Here is a 22,237-nt window from a genome sequence, read left to right on the forward strand (position 1 = left end):
AAATTATTAATGGTATTACAACTGTATGTACTTTTTAGATGGTCTAAAAAAATATACATGTATATGATCTTTGTTTCAAATAATTTACTCCCTTTTTCCTTTCTTAGGATGGAGCAAAGTAATATTTTAAAATGGTAATACATTTTTATACAAAAAGTGCAAGGAAAGGAATAAAAGGAAGATGGGAGGGAGAGAAGGAAAATATGAGAAATACAAGCTTTGTTTAATTTGCAAGCAAAACATTCAAAATAAAAGTAATTTTTAGAATTTTGAAATCTTATGATTAACAATATTGACATAGGATGACAATAGGGAAGTTGAAAACATAATTAAAGTCATATGGGTGTCAGTTTTTGATGAGAAATTTAAAATCATTTGCCTTAAGTAAATTGCCTTAAAAATCATCTATTTCCCCCTGTCATGACTATTTCCTGAGACTAAGCAGGGCTTGGCCAAAGAATTATCTTTTACAGGTATCATTTTTGATGATTTTAAACAAAGTCTGGGGTCAGAAAACAATAATCCATTCCCCATAAATACAAATAATCTTTGGAGGGGGAGGGGGGGGGGGTTCAGGAGGAACTTATTTTCAATAACTGTACATAAAACAATCATAAAAAATATTACCAGTTGTATGTGTGTGGTGTTTAACCACTCAATATATGATGATTTCTGATATTCATAATACAAATTTATATTGAAAAATTTATTGATCGACTTGTTTCCATTGATAATGATCTAAAATTTTGCTGGAGAAAAAGATTTTATCTTGAATTATGATCCGGAATCGATTTTCAAATTTTTTTGTTTGTTCATGATAACAATTTATTATTGATCAATAGGAGATTTTGTGGATTATTTATATTGTTATTTTGATTAATGTTATGTTTGTTATGTTTTGTCAATCCAGCCTCACAGGTCTTTCATAACCTTCATGGAAAGCCACACAACTGAATGTTTTAATGTTACTTTGTGTGGTGTTTTTATCTTAAATAAAGATTTGATTGAATATGAAATCATGTGGACTGTATATTTGTAAGTTAGATCTACATGTAACCAGTATTTCATAAGGCTCTACACAGTTAACAACTAACATCCCTCTCTTGTCTTCTCTTATAATTCTATCATCCAGGTCCCAGGATACACAATGATATTGTACTGATAGAAGAAGAAGAAAAAAATTTGTATATTTGTTTGTAAATATGACACCAAAATACAATCTCTGAGATTCCCGGCAACCGCAGCAATCAACCCTGAGGCATAAAACAAGTATTGAATAGCGGAGCACCATCTTGAAGGGGAAAAAGAAGTGAGAATACTGAAAGAAAAAAACAAATTAAAAAAAGAACGCACAAAGGGAGTTTCAGTGCATTGATGTAGATTAGATGCTCGGAGGCATAGATTTTCTTTAGAGGAAGAGGAATCGACATCGCATGCGAGTTGTCTGTGGTCTCGTGGTATTGATAATCAAGCTCAGGTTTGGTTTATCCACCAAGGGAGCTGCAGCGGAAAGGAAGAGGTGTATAAAGGCAGAGATTTAATATCAGCTGTTTTTATTCTACTCTGTGCAACAAAGACGAATGATCGACTGTTGCGTCTTTGATTTTGGGATCTCTTTCAGTTTCATCAACATTTTCCATCTTGGAGGATATGAAAATGATGCCTTTTGAACGAAAACAGCAAGGATGCCTTTCAAGTTCAGGATGCATGATCTACAACAACTAACTGTTTGTGTTCTTTGAAATTTTCTCCTGGACTATCATATCATATGTTTAATAGCAGACTTTTGGTTGGTTTTCAAACCTGACTTGAACCCTGCATTGCCAATTTGCCATGATGAAGAGTGTTGAACCCAAAGCAGACCTCCCTCCTGCAAGCTCTAGCACCATGCTGACCTACAGTGCGTTGCCGGTCAGGAGACCCTATCATCAGCCCAGGGAATCGCCCAGAAATATGACGGGTGTCTATCTCTCCCAGGTGAGTTCTTTCTTTCTAAAGTTGATTATGATAATAGTAATGATAATAAAGACGATGATGATGATGGTGGTGATGATGGTGATGATGGTGATGATGATGTTAATGTCGATAGTGTTGGTGATGGTGATGATGATGATGATGTTGATGATGGTGATGATGATGACGATGTTGATGGTGATAGTGATGGTGGTGATGGTGATGATGATGATGGTAAAAATTAAATTTTCCTTTTTATACACAATCTGAGGTATGTACATGTAGTTTCAGAATAAATGATTTTCCATTAGTTTAAAAAACACACATGGTAGTCATGAAAACTTTTTCATCTTTGAACTTTAGACAAATTATCCATTATTGATATTTGAATTGGATATCAAATATTTTGTGCAGCTCTATCAATTGTGATTTTTAAAGTTCAGTTCAATTAATAAAAAAATCAATATTTTAGAATAAGATCATAAGAGTGGGCACAATAAATTGGTTTCAAGCACTTTTATTTTTTTTTTGATAGTATATTCCAGAATCAAATCAAAATGTAAGTGATTGACAAAGCCAATAATGAAATTCTTGGTATTGGGGCACTTGTGAATGAGTTATTTCTCTGAATATTATTCATTTCACCCTTTTCTTGGGATCACACTTTCATAATGTGTATCCAGTGGTGTCTGGTGTAAACATAGTAGTGCACTTTAATATCTCCTTGATTTTATGCTGATATTCAAGCAAATACATTGTGAAACAAGATATTAAAACATTTTACAATGTATCTTAAAAATTAAGAAATTATGTACTTTTGGATTTAAGTTGCATGAAGAATAAGTTGGATAGATAAAAACTGACCCAAATACAAACTCTCCTGTTTCAGTATCAAACTACAAAAAGTACACTTTTAAAGCCTCTTCAACCAAGCTCTTAACTATCAAACTTATTATCTTGGGACAAAGTACATAGACCTATTTAATTTGTTTATCATATTTGTTTGGTGCGAAGAGCAAGGATTGTGCAAGATAAGTTGGTGATTATTGACAGCTTTGTTGATAACCATTTTGATTGAACAATACTGTATTTTTATCTTTTTTAATACATGTACATACAAAAATAATCTATGTAGGTCTATCTGATGAGATTTCTTCTTTAAATTTCTTTTGAGATTTAATTCATAATTATATATTTTTTAGCACCTTTTCCTCATCTTTTTATGAATTTGCTAAGATTGTGTACGTATTTGCACATTTTTTTCTTGAGGATATTTCTGTACTGGGGGTGTTTGTTGGGCTAATGGTTATTTTTATTTTGATGTGGGGTATTTGGTATTGTTTTTGTTGTTTTGAATTGTTTGAAAGTGTATCTGAATTACATTTCTGTAAAAAATAGTACAACATGTATGTACCATCACCAATTGTTCTTTCAGTTCAGAGTAAAGAATTTAAAAAAAACATGATACCGGTACTAAAATAAAACTGAATACTGAGAAGTATACATGTACATTGATCACAGGGCATTGCTCTTTGTAGAATACATGATATTTTCAATAAAAATATGTTTTGATTTGATAACTATCTTCACAAAAGTGTAGGGTGATAATAAGTATAGTGATAGTGTTCCTTTTCACTACCAGTATTTACAAAGCTCATGAATTAAAGTAAAATAAAAACTATGTATATAATACACAATAGTACTGAAAAACAACCAGAGCTATATCTGGAAAATGAAAGGAATAGAATATTAATGTTCCATATATGTACATGTAAATTTGTGAACTGGCAGTTTGGTTGATTTACCATATATTGGCATGTGTTGTGGAAGAATAAAAAGTTTATTCGTGTACAGTGTAACCTGTACATCCAAGTTGATCCATCAACCAGAATAGTCACAATATAATCAAGGAAAAAAGTAACTCATTTAAATATTGGGCACATTGTGGTCTAGTGGTTCTGGCTCTCACCTTCCAAACAGAGGATCATGAGTTCAAATCCCAGCCATGACTTGTTTTCCTTCATCAAGAAATTTATCCACACTGCTGCACTTGACCCAGGTGAGGGTACCGGGCAGGGTTGGAAGGCAGCTCAAGCTAAGGCCGGGGTAATAATAATGATAACAATGCACCTCGAAATAGATTATTTCTAGATAAAATGGCATTATACATATGCCTATTATAATCATTAATGTTAAATGAATGGAAACATACTTTGTGGTTTGTACAGATTGAAAAAAAAATATCTGTAAACTGTAAACTATAACTTTGGTATTTGTTACTCAGTCACAATTGTGCACCCTAATCAGGACTTGTATTGTATCATTGTCCAATCTATACTGATCTTGTTTTGTTTGGTAAAGTGTTAGTTCTAAAAGTTATAAACCACTTAATCTATGCCCCCGGCAACGGCTTTCTAAATAATTGCATAGCAACCAAGCACTAAATTAGGGTTCACCATGGTGTCTTACAAAATTTACTGTGCAAACAATTGTAAAATGGGAATCATAAGACTGTATATTTAAGAATATCTTTTATTTTTTCAATCTTCATTTCACATCTCTTACAAAAACATAAAGGAGTATTACAGGCTGGAAATAATATGATATGAACAGATAAAGAAAAATGAGACTAACAAAACAACAAACATTTCATCAAATTCGGACAAGGAGTAAGAAAGTTATGACACATAGCTTTGCTTTATTTTGTTGAATAGAATATGCATGTCCTCATGAATATACAATGAAAAAGCTGAATGATATCATATCCCCACATATTCTTTTTTATTTTATGGAACTATGTAAAATAAATTACATTTTTTCTGATTTTGTCCACCTAGAATGAAACCAGTTGGATTGACAACTGATTTAAAGAGGTTTTCCAGGTTGAAAATGATATTATTTGAATAGACAAAGAAAAATCAGACAAACGCAACACTGAAAATTTAATCAAAATTGGATAAGGAATGAAAAAGTTATGAAATTTTGAATATACATGTATGCTTTATTTCAGTGAAACAATTCTGTATTTATGAATATTCAGTGATCAAACTGATGATGTCATATCCCCACTTGTTCTTTATACAGGTACATGTATTTTATTGTATGATTTTTATTCAAATGTTATCCTTCAAGAATTTAAACAATTGGATTGACAGCTGATTTAATGCATTATACATGTATGTACATGTATATTCATTGTTTTAAATTCATTTTATTACATATCATGTACATAATATATGAAAATATGAAATGATTATAATTTGATGTACAATAAAAAGCAAAGGGAAAGTGGGGATGTGACATCATCAGTCCGTGTAATGAATATTTGTGATGTTTTCTAGCTGTTTTCACAAAATATTGCTAAACTTTAGTCGATTCAATAACTTCAGCATTTGTTTTCAGATTTTGTTGAAATTTTCAGCATTTGCTCTATTATTTCCAGGCTTCCAGCCCAGAGTTCACTCTAAATTCCAAGGATTTAAAATAAATCCAGATCGGCTGTGAATAGTGACCAGCCGAATTTAGAATTTATTTTAAATCTTAAAGATTAACTTTTAAATCTCGAAAGATAATTTTAAAGATTTACTTTTAAATCTCAAAAAGATTTAAATTTGAATCTTTTAGATTTATATTTAAATCAACAAGGTTTAAATCTAAATCTACATTGTAATGTTCGGCTGGTCACTTCCTAGCCGATCTGGATATATTTTAAAACCTTGGAATTTAGAGTGTACCCCTTTAAAAACATCAATAAATATTCTTTATGTTTGTAAATAACAACAGCGAATATGGAAGATATGCAATAAACTGTTTAGGCATATTCCTAAAACTGCAAATTACTGTAATTACATGTATAACAAACTAGAAAAATATTGTTGAAATAGTAGATAAGATTTATTGACTCTATCGACCCCCTCTCGGGGTATGAGAGTACAAACATAGAAACATATTTACATAAGATATACAAACATAAAAATGTGAACATGATAGTATATAAAAATATTCAGCCTATATTGAATACAGAGTAAAATACAACATGTAATGTAGGGCCTACATGAATGATATAACAGAGAGCATAAGAGTTATTTTATAGATTAAATAAACAACAATAGTAAAATTGATTTTATTGAAATATGTAGCTTTGGCTGACTATATTTTTCTTTACCCGTCTCATTGAATATATTCTTGACATATTATTATGTGCACATTCATGTTGTATACATGTACATGTATGATTTGATTTAAATTTGTCATACACATATTCTACATTCACAACGACATGGTTTTATGTTACTTTCAGCTTGGCCTAGGAGTACCCCTTTACAGTGGGTAATCAGTTCGCCAAAAGCTTGACATAGTGAACTCATTATGACACGTGTACATCAGTGTTTAAAAAAATTTAATGACAATTGAAAAAAAGGAAAGAAAGTGACATTGAGATTTCTAAAGTTTCAAATTTTATCAAAGAACAGATTAGGCATATTTGAGATTACATGTACTTGGGGCATCTTTATCTGCAAATATTCAAAGTTCTGTTTCATGTTGAAATAGCCTCTTGTATTCCCATGCCATGGGAGGCCTACTTGTTTAGCCCAACCCAAAATGCATATTCAAGTGTTTGACTGTAGAAAATGCTGGAAAGGAAAAGGAAAGTGGAGATAGCAAGCGAACAACACATATATTATTCAGGTCTGTCCAGGGAGCCCCTGAGATTCGAAATAATCTCAGCATGCCCTCCAAGATATTACCCCCTGGATGGCTGTCAATCAGTTGATATGTCACCAGCAGAGGTCAAAGGTTATATCAAATACACCTTCTTCAACAGCGTGTCTGCTCCCTGCATGTTTTATCTGTATTGGCTGCCTGATATTTTATCAGCTTATTTTAATAACAATATTTAGTTACTTTTTATTTAGTAATGTAAAATGGAGATTAATCAAATGATCACATGTATCTGTCATTTATTGAATTTTGAGGAATAAAAACAAATGAAAATAAAGAAAACACTTCTCAATAAAATTATATCAATAAAGTAGGATGAGGGATGTTATGTCTGGAAACTTTTTGTCTGAATATATACATGTGTGATATTCACCTCAATATCACTAGTCATTGTTAAGATTATTTTTTCAGCAAAAGAAATACAAAATGCAATTACACTGAACTAATTGGAATAAAATAATGCAGCCAATTACCTTTGAAATGCCGGAGACAAAACAAGTTAACTAGCATTTGCCTTCTGTAACCGTTCCAAAGAAATTTAAACATAACACATCATCACAAATATGCCTTGTAAATAAATCATCAACCATAATTCTCAAGCGTTTTTTTTTTAATTCTTGTAAAATTCTTGAAATTGATCTTTCATCTGTCAAGATATTACAACTTGTGGATTTAGTCATAACGGTATGTAATGTAATCAGCAGGGGAAAAATACATGGGGGCTAATAATAAATAAAAACGTTGCTCAAAATATCCCTAGAAAAAATAAAAAGAAAGCCCTAGAAAAGTCCTGTATCCATCTATTTTTTTGTAGGCAAGTTTCTTTTTAACTATTTTAATTTCTTAAAGGACAAGTCCACCCCAACAAAAACTTGATTTGAATAAAAGAGAAAAATTAAACAAGCATAACACTGAAAGTTTCATCAAAATCGGATGTAAAATAAGAAAGTTATGGCATTTTAAAGTTTCGCTTATTTTCAACAAAATAGTTGTATGAACGAGCCAGTTACATCCAAATGAGAGAGTTGATGACATCACTCACTCACTATTTCTTTTGTACATGTATTTTATCATATGAAATATTTTTATTTTCTCATCATTGTCATGTGAAATGAAGTTTCATTCCTCCCTGAACACGTGGAATTCCATTATTTTAACATTTTGTGCTTCAGGCAATGAGGTCCTAATTTAATCAAATTCGTAAAAATTGAAATATTGTATAATTCAAACAATAAAAAACAAAAGAAATAGTGAGTGGGTGACGTCATCGACTCTCTCATTTGGATGTAACTGGCTCGTCTGATTTTTCTCTATTGATTTAAATCAACATTTTTCTGAGGTGGACTTGACCTTTAAGCATTGTGTCATTATGCAATTGATTATCATGTATTCTTGTACTTGCTTTGTAAAATATTCTGCAATTCAGCCTTTGGCTGCGAAAGAATTTTCAATAAATCATTACCATTACAACCTCTGATCAAGATCCTATATTGTAATACAATCCTCAATGTTTTTTTTTTAATGGACCATTTACACATTCAACTAATGTCACTTATGTTATAGGCCTTTCAGATGATATAGAACAGTGGAAGGAAAATTTTCAGAGTAAATTCATGATATGATTGATTTTTTAATGTCATGATAATATATTTGGAAATGATTTATTTTCCTTTCCATATCATGCAATGTTCAGGATCCCTATGGACTTCCCAGTAATAAATTCAAACAGCAGAGGATTCCTCCCCTGGCCAAAGCGAGAGGAACTGTTTATCAACCCAGAACACAGCCGGGATATTTAAGACAAGTAAGTGAAATAAATAATAAAGATCTATAGAACATGGAAACTATTCAACAAAGTGAATATTCTACTGCACTACCATCATTTGCAAAAGTTTAAGACCACTTGAAAATTTGTGTTTGTCGCACATAATAGTTTCATTAAAAACTGGTCTATTTGAAATGGTAAAAGGAAAATTTGTTTAAAATCTTAAATTTTATTGTCCAATAGCTTGACTGATCCTTTTGTTTTACATCAAAATGTTTTTTTTTAACAGAAGGATTAGTCAAGCTTTTGGGCAAATGAAGCTTTCATTGGAGTCCTGCATGTATGCCCTGCTTGTATTTTTGCTATTTCTGTAAGGTCCTTGTACAAGTGTCTATAAAATTTGTGTATTTTGTTGTAACTTTTGAAAAAAAACAAAAAAGGAAATCCATCAACAACAACAACAAAAATCATCAAATGTGTTTTGGTTTCAAATTGACACACATAGAATGAGTGAAATCTTCTCTTTGATGAGAGATCAAATGAAATACAAGTCCACCCCAACATACAGTTTATTTGAATAAAAAGAGAAATATCCAACAAGCATAACACTGAAAACTTCATCAAAATCAGATGTAAAATAAGAAAGTTATGAAATGTTAAAATTTCACATAATTTCACAAAACAGTTATATCCACATCCTGGTCAGTATGCAAATAAGGAGACTGATATGTCATCTACATGTACTCACTATTTCTTTTGTGTTTTAATTATATGAATTATGAAATATTCCCATTTTCTACCTGCTGTCCTGTGGAGCAACAATTAATTCCTCCCTGAGCATGAGGAATTAGCATTTTTTAATACTACATGTATATGGTTCAATCAAGTTGGTCCTAATTTCCAAATCTGTAAAAAAATGAAATATTGTATAATTCAAACAATAAAAAACAAAAGAAATAGTGAGTGAGGGCCATCATTGACTGTCTCATTTGCATGTAACTGAGTTGTGCATATCACTGTTTTGTGAAAAATAAGCGAAACTTTAAAATATAACTTTCTTATTCCGCATCCGATTTTGATGGCATTTTCAGTGTTATGGTCGTTTGATTTTTCTCTATTTAAATCAACATTTTTCTGGGGTGGACTTGACCTTTAATAGTGGACCTATCACACATAGCTGAATGAACCAAGAACTCAAGAGGTGGGAAAAAAACCCAGCAGTAATTCACAATTGAATCTGCATGCACTCTCATTAAGAGATTCAGTAAATCTATGTACAGTATATAACAAAGAATTGCTTGTGAGTAGTCCGTTTTGGACACAAGGTACATGTACGTCACATCTTAAACAAATTTTGACCTATTTCCAAAATTGATTTTGACATTAAAATGTCAAACTCTTCATGCTCATTGATGTGTTAAGATTGAGTTTTGATATCATATTAGTTTTGAATTGTTTTTTTTTTTTTGTTGGTAAATAAAACTATCCAATTCAATTTTGGAACAAATATCAAAGGTATAGTCCCAATCTTTCAGTAATGCATGAACATGAGTGACATGAAATCAGAGTCCCTTCTTGTCAATCTTTGAATTTGAACACCTATTGTCTCTTTCTTTTGAATGCATCAAGCTACTATTTCATGTAGAGTATTTGTCACAAACTGAGGAGACATACGTGTGGCTTGTTTGATTTTAGCCCGACTGAGATTATGAATAGCTGTATTTCTAGAACTACATGTACTTGCTTTGAGATTTACTCATTCTAACTTTGATGTGGATTGCTTCCTTTTGTGGAGAAAAAATTTCATCAATTTGTCAGATGAATATATCAGCAATGACATTTCAGCAAGTTCAAAAATAGGCAAACATTCTGTTGGTAGTAGTATTAATTTCCTGCCAGCTATTGCTTGCTATTATTTGAATGCAAGTTATAATCTCAGCCTGAGGGCTTGTATTTGCCGGCTGTTATTGAACTTGCACTTTCTTGAACTGGACTTGAAGCAGGGCTTATTTATGCTAAGTGTCAAAATCGGGATTGATTTGAAGATTTCGACAGGCAGCTTTTGACTTGTATATATGTTGAGCAATGTTTTCTTTTCCTTTTTTTTAATTTATATTTCATTTTGTGTATTAATCAGTTCATTTTTTGAAAAAATGAGTGCTCTAATTCATTTTTTTATTATTTTTTTTAATTGATATTTTAATTTGATGAATTATCAACTGTGAAATTTTTACTGGGTCTTGGGGATGGGTGTGTAAAGTAGTATAAAATTTATCCCCTTTTTCATGGGAATAATTCTATTTCTAAATTGTGATATGTGCCCATACCGTAAATGTTTACATTGTGAATTACACCATAAACTACATAGCTTTCAAGAAAATTTTTGTAAAGTGATTCAAAAGGGATATTACCCTGGAAATTTTTTTTTTAAGGAAACAGAATAATGTTTTATAGGTGAATTCTCAAGGAAACATAAAAAATATAATTTTCAATCTGAATTTCATAGTCTGCCTTCTTCCTAATTAACATTCTTTTGAAAGAAACCTGTATTAAGTTTAAAGTACTTTCAAATGATAAACTGATCTTAGACCAACCTTCATGCCTATGTGCTCTCCTATGTAGGGATCAAAGGGGGGAGACAGTCAACACATGACAGGACTAAGGCAGGGGGGAACAGTTCCTATTCTAGATCCTGATTCAGAACTTGGAACAAGACTTAAAGTTATAGTAACAACTAAAAGAATACGCAATGACAATAAAACTCTGACAACTCATTCAAAAGCTGCAATACTGTTTGGTGGGAATGTGAAGTTGGAATTACTGGAAGAGAGAAAAGACACTCCTCAGAAGTCAAGGAAAATGGGGCTGGGGCCTGCGGAGAGCGGGACTGATGCCGTGAGACCGTATTTCCCCGATGATAACACTGATGTTCGTTCTGATTTCCTCTCCCCTAACATTCTGGCTCATCCTTTCCAATTCTCCTCGCCGCCTTCTGACTCTCATTCCTATTGCTATATACCCCCTAACCTACCTTACGCCCCGCCCTTACGGGTGCACCTTCCTACCCCGCCCAACCCCAAGCAGCAGCGGAGACAGGACCTGATGGTGAGAAGCAGAGGGGAAGCCAAAGCCTTTCAACCTTTACCTATCAAGGTAAGATACTATTCTAAGGTCCCGGGGGGGGGGGGGGGCCACTTCCATTCACGAGTGGATACCATGCGCAACCATGGGGTCTCGAAAAGCACCCTAAACACGTAATTTTCATATTCTGAAAATGCACCCCTTAACAAGTATTGGGGTGTCAAACCCTACCCTTAACAAGTATTGGAAACAAAACGATAATCTTGGCAAATATTCCCTGAAATGAACCCCTAAACAAGTACAGGAATGTTTTATTGTTACGGGTCCTTCAGTCGTCGGCTTTACCTTATTTGGTTTAGTACGACCTGATGACCCCACCTTCTACACCTCGCGCAAATCGGACTCTAAACATGAAGTGTTGGGGCAAAAAGGACATACTTTATAAAACATTTTAATTTTGTTTTATCATCCTCGCAAATTCGACCCTAAACACGTAATTGTCCTTGCGAAATAGATACCCTTTTTTCATTATTTTTGTGTTTTTGACACCCTTATCACGTTACGTACGTAACGTGCCCTATCGCGAAAAAGACATCCTTTTACGTGTTTTTTGGTGGCGCATGGTATCCGCTCGTCAATGTAAGTGGCCCCCCCGGGATTCTAAAGTCCTATAACAAAAGAAAGCAACTCTGTTAGAATGAGGAAAATGTGTTAATGTTTTTTGTGGACATACACACAGAGTTACTTTCCTTTGTCATGGGACAGCATTATTTTGATCCCCTTATTATCAAATCAGTCTACAATTTGTTGGTCTATTCTCAGATAGTAATACTGTATACCACAACATAACCTATTTTTGGTCCAATTGCTGTTTGGTCTACACACACATTTTGTCTAATTTCAATTTAGTCTAATTGGAGTTGGTCTAATTTTTACTCTGTATATACTTATTAATTTTAAATTTTCTAATTGAAATTTGGTTCATTAAAAGTTCTAGACTAAGTGGTGTTTGACCAAGTGGAGTTTTAATAGACAAAATGGGCAGAGCCTTAATATCAGAATTTACAAAATTGTAAATACATGTAGGCTAAATGGCAATTAGACTTAATGGTTAGTATATGAGCTGGTAGAAGACAAACTGGGATTAGATCATGTGGGATGAGTTCAAACGGAAGGAAGATAAAAGGGTGTAAAACGGGGGGGGGGGGGGGGGGGGGGAAGGGACATCAAACGTATTGCTGTACGCTTGCATGACCAAATTATTTCCAAACACCCCCTACACGAGTTTTCTCTGCGTGCAAAATAGCTAAACAAGTTTTTCAGGGGTTCCATTTACGCATTTTGGCCCCTAAACAAGTTGTCGCAAGAATATACATGTATGACCCTTAAAACAATTTTTTCTCGGGGCCCGAACACTTTTCAGAAACGAGGAGGAAAAAGCCCTGGGGGAAAACGCATAGCCTAAACATGTTTAGCTAGTCTTAAAAAAAAAGCTTAAAAAAAAAATAACCTAAATACGTTTTACCCTGCGATTGACCATTGACCAGTCTTTCAAAGCCAACCTTTTTATGTCGAAAATCTTTGCTTTTCATACCCTTAATGAGTGCACGCATGACCCGCGTCCAAAATTGAAAAAACACCCCTTTAAACTGGTGGGGGGTTGGAAATCAAGTAGCAATTTGCCCTATAATGTTTGCAACATTATCTCCTACTTGTTGGTAGTATATGAATGTGATATACGTATACATACCTTGAAAATTTTAATTTCTTTGCACCACCCCCCCCCCCCTTAAAAAGTAGATCTGTACTCTCTTGCTCTTAATTGAGGGAATTTGTTACCGTAATAAAAACAGGTGGACCATAAACACTGTATATCAATGGAGTATACAGGTCAGAAATATTTGACAGGAGGTCCTTGTAAATCTGGTGTAATTGAGTTGTCCATCTGAAAGGCTGTATACTGCCATCCACTGACATAAGGAGGCAACTGTGTGGAATGATCTCTTTAAGTAGTAATTGAGGAAAATGTGTAATACAGCTCTAGTTATTTGCTTAAATTGAAACATCTAGATTTCAGAAACTGGGGACTATATGACTAATTCTTCATGTAAAGGATACAGATATATCCCAAATTCAAGAAAAGATTCCATTTTGAAAAGAAAATGGAGTTGCTTCCTCTTGTCAGTGGACATCAGTGTACATCCAGTGCTCTGTGGTATCCTAGTAACACACAGGAGAATTTCATCTTTTCTTAAAGTGGTCACTAGCATCTGGATGCGCTGAACATCCTTACCCCCTCCCCCTAGACTGTTTTGAAGTGTAGAATAAATACATAGAGATGCTCCCACTTGGTTGATTTTAGTAAATTTACTTACATGTAATTAATAGTTGAAATCTGTTAATTAAAAACCCCATATTATTTGTCATACATGTATATTGTATGAAACAAGGCAGTATGATGTATTACAATTTTTACATGTGTATGAATAATGCTTGTCATATTTCAGAATTTCTGATAAGTACAACTCTTCAAAATATTTTCATAGACTTTTGATGGACCATCTATAATGTATTCTTTATATTTCACTTCAGGTATATTTCAATTTGATTATAGAACAAGCTTGTATCACCATCACTGAAGTGTTGGTTTTGCATTATTATACCTCAGTCACATTTTCTCAGTGGCAGAGGTACGGCGAGTTGAAAACAGCCGTTTTAATATTTTTTATACCAGGTACATATACATGTAAGTGGTTTGAATAAAAATTAATATAACAGCTGTTTCGATTCGCTGTACGGCCATCATGAGCGGATGTGACTGAGGTATGGCTTAGGTATTTGTTATTGATTATTATTTCTTTGATCAGAGAGCCAAACCAAAAGGACCTCGTCATGAATACCATGGGCCTTCACCTCACGTCATAGGACCTAAACCAGACTATCATGCAGTAACAAGGTAAGGAAAGAACATAACAGGATTTAACATGGAAGTATGTATCCCCCTCCCACAGAAAATGGTCAAGAAGTAAAGTTGTGTTCATTTAGAATAATCCTTGAATTTTAACAATTTTATGAAATGAAGACATTTTACAGGCTAGCTGTCAGACTTACTCAACGCTCCATTTTTTGACATTCAGCCATGCATAAAGTATTTTGTTAACCTTGTGATAGCTACGGTATGAAATACAACGGAAATAATGGAGGTACAAGGATTATTTTAAAGGGACAAAACTTTGTTATCTTTTGGCAATTATCTGTGATTGAGGTATCATGTTAAAAAAAAGATTAAACATTTTAGACATGTATCTGGTTTTCTTTTTGAAATTCAGATATCCACGACATGTGACTTTTTTAATCCTTCAAATTGTTTTAACTCACTCATGCATGAATGAGGAATCTTTTGAGTTATATTTAATAGGTGAAAGAGGAGATCCTATTTAGATTTACAATGATAGGTTTTTTGTCTATTTCATTTGTGATTAAGTTTTGATAAATCATCTATAATTCTTGGTTGTGTTTTTTCTGGTATGCACTGTATATATATATTTATGAAGTATACATTGAAATGGAGATATTTTAATTCTTGAATTCTGCAGAAAATCAGCCCGGAGTCGTGTCCCGGCATCCAACGATGGGGTGACCCATTTTGAAGATCTTCGTTCCAACTCTAGTGGTAACAGCAGTGATAAAGCAACTCAAGAAGCAGAGGTGATAGAAAGCATGTTGGACAGTATTAGTCTCGCCTCTAAGGAGAGTGAGAAGAGTTTAGCTGGACTCGTTGAATGCTATAAGAAAATTTGTAAGGTGAGTGGACAGAAATGCTTCATATGCTATTAAAAATTTATGCACCCTGATAAAGCCTGATAGTCCAGTTTTAAAGGGGAAGTTCACCCTGATAAAAAGTTCATTATAGAAATAGCAGAAAAATAATAAAAAATATTGGTGAAAAGTGATTGCAATTTTATTTTTTTTTTATTTGTGAAGTCATATGCCAGCAGATTCCCCATATGTCGTGTTAAAAAATCAATGAAATGTCATTTTCTGAAAAAAATTGAAATGTACATTCTTTATACCAACAGAAAAGTGAATTCACACCTGCTCCTGAAAGAAAAACTTTTTTTAGCTGTCACAAACCATTAGAAACTTGAAATTAATACATTTTTTTGTCTCACCTGCAGCGGCAGAGTGAGACTATAGGCGCCGCTTTTCTGATGGCGGCGGCGGCGTCAACATCAAATCTTAAGTTTGAGAAATGACATCATAACTTAGAAATTATATGGACCTAGTTCATTAAACTTGGCCATAAGGTTAATCAAGTATTACTGAACATCCTATTAGAGTTTCATGTCACATGACAAAGGTCAAAGGTCATTTAGGGTCAATGAACTTAGACCATGTTGGGGGAATCAACATCAAAATCTTAACCTGAGGTTAAGTTTTTTGAAATGTCATCATACATGTAACTTAGAAAATAAACCCCTCAAAAAGTTTTGCAACTCAGTTTTGGGGGATGATATCTTTTTGGTTAATGAAGTATAAAAGATGATACTTGTATCATTGGAAAGCTCAATTATTCCTCTTTACAATGACATGCCATTTGCTGTGATTATGTAACCATGGAATATGCAATAACCCTGAACATTGAGAAAAGTTGCAAATGCATTGATTTCTAACAAGAGTCTCCATTTCTATAGAATTTCCACCAAGCAGGTGACAGTGAATGCACTCGGTCCATTCTTGAACGAATTGGAAATTCGCTATCGGAAATGACGCATCTTGCAACATTTCATTTCTAACATTGCTGCGTATTATCATGTTTGTGTATTTCATGATAACACTAGCATTACAAATGACACATTATTGTAAAGAAGAATAACCATGCTTTCTAAAGATATCACTTTTACACATGATGATGGCACATTAAGAAATTTATTAGCACTGAAACTTGCAGTTTGAGTTGCAGAACTCAAACATGACATGGCAACGAATTTTGCAACATTTCATTTTTTACATTACTGCATATTTATCATGTCTGTGTATTTCATGATAACACTAGCATTACAAATTACTCGTGATTGTAAAGAGGAGTAATCAAACTTTCCAAGGATACCATATTTACATATGATGATGGCACACTAAGATATTTATTAGCACTCAAACCTGAGTTGCAGATTTTTTTTTAGGGGTTTATATGGAACTACATGTAGTTCATTAAACTTGGACATAAGGTTAATCAAGTATCACCAAACATCCTGCATGCGTTTCACGTCACATGATCAAGGTTAAAGGTCATTTATGGTCAATGAACTTGGGCCGAATTGGGGGTATTTGTTGAATTACCATCATAACTTTGAAAGTACATGTATGTTGGTCTAGTTCATAAAACCTGGACATAAGAGTAATCAAGTATCTCTGAACATCCTGTGCACATTTTAGGTCACATGACCAAGGTCAAAGGTCAATGGACTTTGGCCATATGGGGGTATCTGTTGAATTACCATCATAACTTTGCAAGTTTATTGATCTGACTTTTGAAACTTGGACATAAGAGTAATCAAGTATCACTGAATATCCTGTGCAAGTTTCAGGTCACATGATCAAGGTCAAAAGTCATGTGAACTTTGGCCACATTGGGGGTATTTGTTGAATTATCATCCTATCTCTGTAAGTGTATTGGTCTAGTTCATAAAACGTGGAAATAAGAGTAACCAAGTATCACTGAACATCTTGTGCGAGTTATAGTAGTTTCCAAAGTCAGCACTGCTGCTATGTTGAATCGCGTGATGCAGGTGAGATGGCCAGACGCATTCCACTTGTTTTATTACGTACCATATGGATAAGCTGCTGGTATATGACATCACAAATCAAAAACTTCAAATTCAAATAAGTTTCTAAATCTTTAATGGATTTTCCTCGAACCTTCACCAATATTTTTTTTCAGGTATTTTACCTTAAGCTTTTCTTCAGGTGAACTTCCCCTTTTATACATAGGCAGTGGTCTAACCCTGTGTTTAAAATTATGGGAAGCCAAAAATGTCAACATTTTGTTTTCATTGCATGTGCCTTTTTTACTGCACTTTTGACTCCCTATACTTCATTGGTGAAAAAATCTATTTGATTAATTATTCCCAGTAATGGATGAATTTAGCATTAAAATTAAAGTGAGCTGATGAATTTGAACCTGTACTGTTGGAAATTTGTTCAACATTGGCCTTCCACAGAAGTTTTTATCAAAATGAAAACTAGAAATCCCATTTGATATCATTATTGTAGTTGTTACTTGCACTATTAGAGCAGCAGCAGTTGTAGCAGTGATGGTAGTATACATACAAATGTTCATCAAGATGATTGTATATTTTATTGTGTCTTTGCTGTTGTTATTATTCAATGCCTTGAACTATACTTAATAATATTTTTATTTTTATTTTTCTATTTCCATTGCAGGGCAATACCTCAAGTGTACATAATCTAATGACATCAAGAGTATCACCAAGTGGAAAACATAAAAGGAAAAAAGGTCAAATAAACAATGGGAATACACCGTTACTTATAAGGTATAAGTAATTCAATGATTTCTTTACTGCAGTGTATTCTTTATTTCATTGTATTCTTTATTTGATACTGTGTAAGCATCTGCTCTCCATATACATGTAAATGAATTATCATTGTCAAGATGGTATATTATTATATTCTTGATATGAGATTTTGCATGGTTGATCAGTCATAAGTTGTCCTTGTAATCTGATTTTCTAATGTTTCCATGGTAACAGGCTATATTGAGATGTTTGGGAGAGCAGGTTTAGTCAGTTTGTAGTTGATGATTGGAATTTGTTTGTTTCTGGTGGTGCTTCTTTGCTCTTCCTGTAAATGGACAATGAATTCAACATACGACTACTTCAACATAATACTTTGTTTTGTCCAATGAATTTCATGATTTCTATTTCATTTAATTAATATGATATTCTAGTTAATGGACAATGAATTCAACATACTACTACTTCAACATAATGCTTAGGGTCGTGTTGTTGTGTTCGATAAATTTCATGAATTTTATTTCATTTAATTGATATGATATTCTAATATAAGAATTTTCAGTTTATATTCTGTATTTCATGTGGATAGAATGAGGCAAAAATGTGCCTTGGAAGAGATTTGAACCATGCACCTTGTCACCAGTAGTTGGGGGATGTAACCACTTGACCAAAATAATTTCTTGATATTCTCAAACCCTTTTCAATTGCCTACAAGTTTCCGTAATCCTCATACGGTCATGCAGTATTCCAACCCCAAGGATCGCACTGCATCACGCTTGGACCTCTGGTTCTTGGTTGAACCGCATACCTTCTCACTCCAAATTGAGTGACAAAACCACTTGACTGCAATATTTCCATGACGTATGCTCATTCTCAAACACCTCTCTCCATCCTCCAGGAGTTTCCGAAATCCTCAGCATCCCCATGCGGTCGTGCAGTATTCCAGTCCCAAGGATCGCACCGCATCACCCCAGGGTTCCGGTCGTCCTCCGGTTCCTGCGCCTTACTTCTACAGCAGTAAGGGTCTGCCCCAGACGTCGGACGAAGGAGGTAACAGGGTCAAACTATCAAGGTTACCAGGTAGGTCAACAATCTTTTGTTCCTTCATTCCAGGGACTTTTCTTTTTCAGGGCTCCTTTTGAGATTTTTAAGGCTTAACTTAGGTAAATTGCTACAATGTATTACAGTTTACATCAGAACCTGTGTCAGTAAAGGTGAGACTAGTGTAGCAACCACTTGTCTAGAATGGCAACCTGCCTAAGATATGATCCACCTTTCTGTAAAGGCCATCTTTCTGTTTTCCTTGAATGTGTTCTTATTGTAGGGTTGAAGAAAATTATAAGTTTGGAGTTGAAAATAAATGAAGTTCTAAATCAGCAAACTCAATCATCAAACGGAAGGGGAATAAGTGAAACTAAGACGCAAAATGAATTGAACAGAACCCAAAGAAGTCTGGTTGTACACTGCTATATTTGCTGGGCTTCCTTGCCTCAGTAAAACTCATACAAAATTAGCGTATATTTAAATTACACAAAATCAACCAATGAAAATAAAGAGAATGGAGAAGCCAACTGAAAGTGGAAAAGTCCAATTCATAACTAGAATTTTAATTCGTAATTCGTGCATTGATATGAAAAAAATTGCGATCCTATGTTTTATAGTGCCGTTACGCGCGAGAACGCGTGCGTGACCATGCTCGCACAAATTTTTGAAATGCTTAAAATGACCTGATTCGTACTCTGTTTTGGTCAAAAGTGATTTTGAGCATTTTAAAATTTTGATGTGCGCATGCGTGCACGTCGTGACCTTTACATAACCTTTGATGACATGGGCAGTTGACCCTTGACCTGAAGTTAATGTGAAGTAAATATTGTTAATTTTTGATAATTGATAATGAAGATATGATTGATAATGTGATTTTACAAAATGGCGTCTAGATGACATCATGATGACCTTTTGACCTTGAACTTACTTTATACACATCACATGATAAGTCCCCATACCTGATGATATTTTGAAGATTATTGATGATGTATATTTGGAGATTTTGTGCTAACGAGAAAAGGGCGGAAAATAAGAATAATAAATAAATAATTAAATAAATAAATGAAAATAAATAAATAAATAAATAAGAAAATCAGTACAAAATTAAAAGTTGATCTGTCGATTGACAGATCACTTAAAAATAACCAATAAGAGATAGAGGATGGAGATGAATAAGATGTTGGGATGATTACATAATAAGAATGTTGAACAAAAGAATCAGATGTGGGAATGTAATGAATGAATACATCTGAATAGGAAAGGAATGACAGAAGTAGGTTGAAAGTCAAATGTACATGTAAATTGAACAAAAGAATCAGATGAGGGAATGTAATGAATGAACACATCTGAATAGGAAAGGAATGACAGGAGAAGCAGGTTGAAAGTCAAATGTAAATGGATGACAACAGAAGCATGGAGAAAGGAAACAAAGCTGAACTAAATACCAAAGCTTGAACTATAAATAACTAAACTATTAAAGGAAACCAAATGTCAAAGTAACAGTCCTACATAAACATCCTTCTTTCAAAAAAATTGTCCTCAATTTTTAAAATACATGAAAAAAAATCCTAGCAGAAACATTCAATGATTTGGACACATTTAAAGATTTAAACTATCAAACTGTAACAAAAATTATCAAGTTGGAAAATAAATTACTGGGTAATGCAAATAAAAAAGACTTATTTTGTATAATTAGTAAAAATTACAATATGATGAAACTTCTATAGTCTAAAAATGACATGAAATGATTAAATTGAACATTTATCTAAGTCTGACTTTGTGCAATATCATTGATAAAACTTCAATAAATATACAGTGATTGAAATTGAAATAAATAATCTTGAGCATTAAGGTACACAAATGAAATATTTCAAAAATTTTGTTTGACATAATATCCTTTAGTTTTACAATTTCATATATTGCACTTAGTTCACATTATTTTCAGATTTAGAAATTGACAAAATTTAGATATTTAAATATCTGTATTTTCAAAATATTATAAATTCAGATTCAACATTGAGCTGAGAAAATCATAATTTTGATATATTGCACATTAGTTGTAATCACTTGATCCATATTGACAAATCATAAATATATTTCAATTTATGTACATTTAAGACAAATGAATACCTAAAGAAAATTATCTGATTCAATAAACAAAAATATACTTTTGTAGAATTTGAATGATCTTGATAAAAAAATGTTTCTATTTATAAGCCTACCATTAAATAAAAATAAGGCATGTGATTCATTCCAGTTAAGAATAAAATATATGGGTTTGATAAAAAAGTGAATATTGATTGCTTTTAAAAAAATTGAATTCATTTGTGTATAAGAAAACACTCGAGTATAAATAAAATACTGGAATTGTGTATCATATGCCTTTTACAGTATATAAAGAAATAGATCAGTTTGGATACATAATTTATCTAAAAATTGATAAAATGTTGCTTGAATTTAGAATTTGGCTTTCATAGTTAATATCTATTGTTTTTAAACGAAACCAATTTCATAGAACTTACATTTGGCAAGATTATTCCATAGATCAGTCTGATAAAAAAATTATTTAATAAACAAAAATTGCATAAATCTAAAGTTAAGGGAATTTAATGATCACAGAAATCATATCTTTATCAGAAATTACTTTTATTCACGTACGTGATGGGGAAATAAAATGTTCAACTGAAGATGGGATTAAAATGTACTCGATCACACATTAAACAGAAGCAAACGGAGAGAAAAGGGAACGTACCGTAACTCTAAAGACACGGGAACAAAATAGAACTTAACTCGTAAGGTTGGAAAATTATATGTTTGGAGGTAGAAAATAATCTAAGTTCTAATTCAAACTCAATTATCAAACTGAAGAGGGAAATAAGTGAAACAGACGCAAAATGAAGAGAACTTAAACCGAATAAGTCTGGTAGTGCACTGTTGAATATCTGGGCTGCTTTGCCTCAGCTGAAATCAAATCATTCTATAATTTACATAAATATTTAAATTAGAAATAACAACCAATCAAACTAAAGAAAATGAAGGATCGAACTAAAATGTGAGAACCCATAAAGATAAACCAATAAGGAATGAGATGAGATAACAAAGATGTCTGGTGATTATGTAATAATGGAAGTAGAAATAA

At 33.0% G+C, this 22,237-nt stretch overlaps 1 protein-coding gene across 5 annotated transcripts in view; it reads left to right on the forward strand.

Moving 5' to 3' along the window:
• LOC121418430 overlaps positions 1-22,237 on the forward strand; it is a 36,168-nt gene that overhangs the window by 3,187 nt on the left and 10,744 nt on the right. For 2 of the 5 annotated variants that reach the window (XM_041612292.1, XM_041612294.1), the window contains exons 2-9: positions 1,133-1,977; positions 2,489-2,512; positions 8,369-8,479; positions 11,522-11,593; positions 14,389-14,477; positions 15,118-15,325; positions 17,966-18,075; positions 18,953-19,134. In XM_041612292.1, coding sequence (XP_041468226.1) covers positions 1,834-1,977; positions 2,489-2,512; positions 8,369-8,479; positions 11,522-11,593; positions 14,389-14,477; positions 15,118-15,325; positions 17,966-18,075; positions 18,953-19,134 — 940 coding nt within the window. In that variant the 5' untranslated portion in view covers positions 1,133-1,833. The remainder of the gene's footprint in view (positions 1-1,132; positions 1,978-2,488; positions 2,513-8,368; positions 8,480-11,521; positions 11,594-14,388; positions 14,478-15,117; positions 15,326-17,965; positions 18,076-18,952; positions 19,135-22,237) is intronic. The other 3 variants (XM_041612295.1, XM_041612296.1, XM_041612297.1) reach the window with 3 other exon arrangements.

This window comes from Lytechinus variegatus, chromosome 7 (assembly GCF_018143015.1).
Source record: "Lytechinus variegatus isolate NC3 chromosome 7, Lvar_3.0, whole genome shotgun sequence".
In the NCBI taxonomy this organism is placed as follows: Eukaryota; Metazoa; Echinodermata; class Echinoidea; order Temnopleuroida; family Toxopneustidae; genus Lytechinus; species Lytechinus variegatus.